This window comes from Loxodonta africana, chromosome X, assembly GCF_030014295.1.
Source record: "Loxodonta africana isolate mLoxAfr1 chromosome X, mLoxAfr1.hap2, whole genome shotgun sequence".
Taxonomy (NCBI): domain Eukaryota; kingdom Metazoa; phylum Chordata; class Mammalia; order Proboscidea; family Elephantidae; genus Loxodonta; species Loxodonta africana.
The window spans coordinates 176,619,642-176,625,895 of record NC_087369.1 but is presented as its reverse complement, the minus strand read 5'-3'; the positions used below and the strand labels follow the sequence as shown (position 1 = coordinate 176,625,895).

Sequence of the window (6,254 nt, the reverse complement as noted above, 5' to 3'; positions counted from 1 at the left end):
CACCAACTGGCCGAGTGGCCTGGGCAGGTTGATTGGACCCCAGCTTCTTCTGTAAAGGCCCCCTTGGTTCTGGAGCTGTGACTCCTGATCTGACGAACACTGTCACCTTTTACAGTGTCTTGGTTTGGCTCAATTCTCATATGGAATGAAGTGAAGGCCCAAACTCAGGATCCTACAGCCCAGCACCCAGCTTTTCCATAATAAAACTAAAGAACAAGACTCAGGTTTCAACACAGGTTTATTGGGAGTTTTTCTGTGAAATACACTAGAGGTCGGGAAGGGGGCACATTCACTTTGCAAGGTTAGGGTTTCCCACCACTAAAGGAAAGGTGTAGACTGGAGCAGGGAACACTGTGGTTTGGATCCATTTTCCCACCTCCTGCCTTGCTCAAATTTCTTTTTTCTCTCAGCAAGAACCAGAGGACACGAACACAAAGGCAAAAACAAAAACAGCAAGATCAACCTCCGACCATGCTACGCCCAGGCCTTTTCCCTCTTCCCAGACTGCGCCAGGGATGGGAAGGGTCCAACTCAGATCACACAAAAGGCAGTCTGTGAGACAGGGCTCAGCACTCCCTTCTCATGTGCTCAGGCGGGACCGAGGTTAATAAATTAGAATAAGTTAGAGGGGGAATGCAACTTTGTGCTGGGAGGGCCCCTTCTCTTCCAACACACGCAAGACTTGGTGGGGGGAGGCAGGGGATATCTCCAAAGGCCACTACCGGAGGAGAGTAAGGGCAGCGGGGATAGAAGTCGGTTTTTCCGCCACATTCTTCACAAACAGAGCAGAAGAATTAGGAGTGGGGGACGGAGACACACGAGGAAAGGAACCCTCTTTTTCCAGGATAAAGGAATGGCCAAGAAACAGAATGCTACCCAACCCCCATCTCCCAAACCACTGCTAAGGTTAAGGATTTGGTCAGTGAATCAATGAGGTGGGTGATGGGGATCAGGGTGGAGGAAGCAGAGGATAACAGAAACAGGAGGGCCCGGCCCCAGTCCAGTCGTCCCGGACTGAGGAGTGGGCTGGGGCGGGCAGGCAGGCAGTCAGCAATCACTGGTCAGCTTCACCAAAAACGTCATTCTGTTTGCGCTTCATATTCTCAAAGTCAAAGGCCGAGCCAACCATGCGTTTGTAGATGTCTTTGATGTCATTGCACGTTGTCTCAAAGTGGGTGGTGGCATCATAGGAGCAAGAACAGAACACCTGAAAACAGCCAACCAGGGGCCCAGGGTGAGATGGACAGAGGCCCTGGTGGGCAGCTGGGAGCCAAGGAGCCAGGACAGGTCTGCTTACCTGGCTCTCGGAGCCATCATCAGTGGGCTCGTACAAGTCACTGATGGCCACAAACCTGAGGGGCAGACGGGAGGGGAGAGGACAGGCCTCACAACGGGTCCCCCTTCCAGCCCCTCTCAAGAAAGCCCCTCGGTTCCCTTTATCCCCCTGGGGCTGAGCCTGGCCTCCAGACCCCCCCAGCTTCTCACTTCTGATCAATGGGCTCCAGCAGCTCCAGGGCTGGCTCTATCTCCTTCTCAGGCTCCGAGGTCTCCACTGTGGTGCTGGCGATAGCAATGTACTTGCCCTGTGCAGCCACGTTGTGCGCGTAGGAGATCATGCACACGTAGATGTCTGACCACAGTAAGTGCTCAGTGAACAAAAGCCAAAGGGTACACAGCCATGCATGCAGGGGGGTGCTGGTGGCCTATCCACCCCCTACAGCCCTGTGCAATGGGCAGCACCCAAGCTGCTACCTTCATGGAGGAGAAGAGTCCAAGAGAAGCCATCCAAGCCCTGGGGCCCCATTTCTTCCACGGAAGGATTAGGCAGGGAGCCCCAAGTCTGATAGGGAGAGGCAGCACAACCCCAGAAGGAATGTATTAGAACAAGTCCCACCTTGGCTCTCTACCCACCTGACTTCCTGTTGACCTGGTTCTGGGGGATGATAATTTGGCAGGAGTTGGCATCGTTGGTGTTCTTGATGGGGTGGCTCAGGACACAGATGATACGGATCACCTGGCCTGCCTTCCGCACTCGGTCGGGGATGTAGCTGGGGTCACAGATCAGCTGCTTGCAGCGGGCCACCTGTGAAGGCACAGGGAGGACTCGGTCCTGGGTCCTATCACTTCCCGAGATGGCCAGGGGGCAGGGCCCAAACCTACGGGTGGCAACTTCAGCAGGCAGAGGCCTCTCTGCCACTGCTTGCCCCTCCCGCAACACGCAGCCCTGCTCTGCACAGGGCTCTCAACCTGCTCAGGGTGACAGGGCCCAATACACCGGGCCAACCCCCTCTACTGAGACCCCGTGATTAAGGAAACTCTGGACCACCGACATGGTACGTGGGCTTTTAGAGACACCTCTCGGTAACAGGAATGGCTACACAGACTGCCTTTGCACCCCAAGTCCCTGGCACAGGGGCCCTCGGTGCTAAGTAGCAGCAGACACCCCAATCAGAATCACCAGGAACATGGAGCCCGTGAAACCAGGCCACACCGTACCCGGACCATTCTGCCTAAACTGCGCGGAGAAGGCAGAGTGGCTGTCCAGTGGAGCCTGCTTACCTCTCCCTCTGACTTCACACCCACCACCTTGCCATTCTCCATGATGATGTCATCCACAGGTTTGTTGAGCATATATGTCCCGCCATAGATGGCACTCAATCTGGGCGCGGGGGGGGGGGGGGGTGGTAGTGAAGTCTCCTTGCCAGGAGAAACAGGGACCTGGTACCACTGCCCCGCTCCCCCACCCGTCCCTGGGGTGCAGAGAAGGCTGCTCCAGGCTGGGCAGAACCCCGGAAACCCAGCTGCTTGTCCCAGCAGCTCTACCACTGCCACAAACTCAGGGCTGAACTCACTGCACTCATTCCTCTCTGGCCCCAAATATTCTCCAGAGGACTACATATGAGGGTGCCATAAGGGCACAGCTCCACATGGAACCAAAAACCAAGGAAGCTCCAGAGAAGAGCCAGCTATTATTGCCTGAGCCATCAATAAAGACTCTGGGGCCTCACTACAACTAAGGTCCATCCCTAGTATTACCTCAGACATGAACTGTGAGCTGAGCAATCCAGATTACTGGAAAGCTGGCTCTTCGCCTCTACGATCAACCCACTGCTGCTGTGCCCCCTCCTTCCAAGTGTCACGGGAAGTAAATTCAGGTCACAGGAGTGAAAATAAAAACACCACAAACAACTTAAGGTGACCATTTTATTGTCTGTCCTTAGTTCTACTTGGTAATACCAATTGAAAAAAGCTATGTCCTCACCTTGCAAATCCCTGGGGCAGCTCGCCAAGGCCATAGAGAGGGTATAGATACGGGCTTTTCCCATACCGGGCCAGGGACTCGCTGTACAGCTTGATGCGGTTGATGGTCTCAAGACAGGGCTGGTCCAGGTAGCTGAGGAAGCAGAGAAAGATGCTCAAACAGCAGACCCCCTCCCGCCCGCCACCTCACCCCCACCCAGGCACTGAGCCGGCCTTCCCACCCCCTGGGGAAGAACCATGGGTCACATGCAGAACAACAGTCTGAGTGGGTAGCTGAGCACAGAGGGCATAGAAGTCAGGTGTGTGAAGGGCAGTGTTCGAGGAAGGGGACCACCCCATCCCAGCTTCCCCTCACTCATCAGTGCGATAGAGCGCCAGGGCGTGGCCAGTGAAGTCAATGACGTCCTGGCCCAAGTCAAACTTCCGGTAGACATCGCGCATGCTGGTAGTCTGGGGGTCAACCCCTTCAAAGGTCTTGGGGTCATTCTCATCAAAGTTTGCCACAAAAACCAGGAACTTGCGGAAGCGCCGTTTCTCAAACATGCCCATCAAATCTGAAGAAAACGTCGTGAGGGGAATCCTGTTGCCACGAAATCATAAACCTCTTCTTCCCACCAGGTTAGAGCAAAAAACCAGGAGCCCAAGCTCCTAGCTGAAGACTGCCACTGACTAGGTTAATCCCGCTGCCTCTCTAGACCTCAGTTTATCCACCTATACAAAGAGGGGGCTGGGCTGCACAGGCTCTAAGGGCCCTTCCAGCTCCAAGGCTTGGGGATGCTTCACAGATCAAGTGGAAACCCTTTCAAAGGTTGAAGTCTTTCAACAGGAGGCCCCATCCACGCCCCTCCATGTCTGGACTTCTACCCTGGCAACAAGCCATGAGGCATGACAGGCGGCACACACGGAATAGAGCAAAGGGCCTCTGGTACCGTACGAGCAATAGAAGCCGGGGTAAAGGGGCACCTTGGTCTGGACCTTTCCACCCGTATTAATAAGGGCAGTCTGCCTCCCCCACCTCCCAACTATTCTTTGGCCCAGGGAACTCACTAGAAGCCAAGGCTTCGGTCTCAGTGGATGGCACTTTGTAAATCTTGCCCCCCTTATAGACGAAGCTGCCCTCTACCACTTTAAAATCCAGGTAACGAGTCACCTCTGTGTACAGCAGCATCTTTACCAACTGTCCTGTAGGCAAAGGAGAACAGCAGTATCAGCATGGCCCCCTTCTTCTAACTGGCCTGACTACCCCTTCTCTGGAGCCTGACCTGCTTCTGGTCTTCCCGATCACCCCCCAATACCTTCTTCGTCCCCCTCACCATTGGCCATCAGGAATTTGGGGATCAGGTCAACATTCCAGTCTCGGCCCCGGCCCATCGACTCAGGAGGCCCCTCCAGGAGCTGGAAACGCTTATACAACTGCAAGCAGGACAGGAAGAGATGCCTCAGGGCCATCCCCTCCCTCCCCAGCCCCCAGCCCTGCTGCCCAGAGAGAGAACCTGGGGAGCTGCTTCCAGCGCATGAGAAGGTTGATTAAAGGGATGGTAGGTTTCTATTTTTTAGGGGGGGGGCTGAATCTCACCTCCTCCAGGGGCGTGATGGAGGAGCTCTCCCCGCCATAGTATGGGTTCCGGTCCATGTGCAGCACCTTCTTCCCATTCACAGACATGATGCCAGACAAAATACATTCCTAAGGGGAGACGTGACAGTCCCTACATGACTCCCCACCCACACATTCGCAGTAGGAGCCCTGACTGTTCCCCACCCAGGAACTTGAGAAAAGAGCAAATCTAAACAAGGACCCTGTGCCTGTGGACAGCTCCTCCTCACCAGAGCTGGTCACCTAACCTGAAACCGCAGGCCAGAGCTTCACTAGGCTTCTCCTCTATACCCTGCTGAGCCAAGAGATGCACAAGAAAAGAAATAACAGCCGCTTGGAGGCAAAGACCGCTCCGAGCAGCCCACACGCCCAGAAAGCCCCCGTCGACGTAGGGGCCCTAGGGCCGCGGAAAAGGCGGCTAAGACACAATGAGTCCGAGGAGCGCTGCTAGAACTCTAGGCCCCAGGGCAGACCCGGCGGCGGCAATCCGCCCGCCCCGGACCGCGCCTCCTCCGAAGGTTCGGACGACCCTAAGCCTTCGCGGCCACATCTGCGGACGTTGTCCAGCTGGGTCGAGGCTACGGGGAAGAAGCCCTAGTCAGTGTCACCAACCCAAGGACAAAGGCTGCGGATCTGACTCAGCCCGCGGTCGCCATGGGGAACTGCGGTGGGGGAGCGGAATGTGCTCAACGGCCCCACTGCTGCTGCTTCTGGAACATTCACTGGGTCCCCCGGCCCCAGAAGCAGCTGGGGAGACGGGATGAGGGCCTACCCTACCGAGACACCGTGAATCGAGATGGACACCTCATCCTTCATCGGATTAGCGCAGATAGGGGGCCGCTGTGCGGGCGATAGGGGGCCGGTGGGCGGGGTCGGAGCATCGGGGCGTCGCCCAAGCAGGGTGCGTTTCCCGGCCCAGCAGGCTGGATGAGAGGGTCGTGGAGGGGGGGAGAGGTCCGGGCCCGAGATCGCGGGGGGCGATTGGGAGGGGCACCCCGCTGAGACGGGGACGCGGCAGCGGGTAAAGGTGAGGTCGGGTGGGGATGGCAGCGGAGGCTGTTTTTTCGGGGGACAAGAAGCGCCGGGGGCATCCGGCGCTGGGGCTGAGGGGCTGAAGGGCTGAGGGTACGGGAGAGGACGGGAGGTCGGGCCGGCGTCGTTTGGGAAGTGCATCATCGCGGGGATAGGTGGTCGCGAAGTGGGGCCACGGGCCACCGATGCCGCGAGGGCGGACTCACGGTGAGGCCGGTCCCCAGCACGATCACATCATATTCCTCGTCCATGGTTCAGTCCTCGATGCCAGCGCCAGCTCCGGCTCCTCCTCCACCTCCTTCACCACAGCCGCCGCCGCAGCCGCCGCCGCCGCACTGGACCAAAGATGGCGGCACGACGCTCAGAC

The 6,254-nt window shown here is 57.1% G+C and overlaps 1 protein-coding gene across 2 annotated transcripts; it reads right to left on the bottom strand.

Moving 5' to 3' along the window:
• Positions 1–220: 220 nt before the first annotated feature.
• On the bottom strand, positions 221–6,232 carry GDI1 (GDP dissociation inhibitor 1). 2 transcript variants are annotated; one of them, XM_064277802.1, is made up of 11 exons: positions 6,094–6,231; positions 4,838–4,945; positions 4,575–4,674; positions 4,309–4,443; positions 3,617–3,815; positions 3,263–3,394; positions 2,560–2,659; positions 1,912–2,083; positions 1,486–1,630; positions 1,298–1,352; positions 221–1,207 (listed from the first exon to the last, which is right to left on the bottom strand). In XM_064277802.1, the coding sequence occupies exons 1-11, from the start codon at positions 6,136–6,138 to the stop codon at positions 1,055–1,057; spliced, it is 1,344 nt and encodes a 447-aa protein (XP_064133872.1). In that variant the 5' UTR covers positions 6,139–6,231; the 3' UTR covers positions 221–1,054. The 2 variants fall into 2 exon arrangements, with proteins under 2 accessions (XP_064133872.1, XP_064133873.1); XM_064277803.1 differs by lacking the exon at positions 4,309–4,443 and having other exon boundaries at positions 6,094–6,232.
• Between the last annotated feature and the right edge of the window lie 22 nt (positions 6,233–6,254).

What these genes read in the sequence shown, in the direction of transcription:
- GDI1 (XM_064277802.1), bottom strand. Translation starts at nt 6,138, where the DNA reads ATGGACGAGGAATATGATGTGATCGTGCTGGGGACCGGCCTCACC. An exon ending in CTGGAGCCCATTGATCAGAA is followed by an intron (nt 1,353 to 1,485) that starts GTGAGAAGCTGG and finishes TCTGCCCCTCAG; the next exon opens with GTTTGTGGCCATCAGTGACT. An exon ending in ATGATGGCTCCGAGAGCCAG is followed by an intron (nt 1,208 to 1,297) that starts GTAAGCAGACCT and finishes GGCTGTTTTCAG; the next exon opens with GTGTTCTGTTCTTGCTCCTA.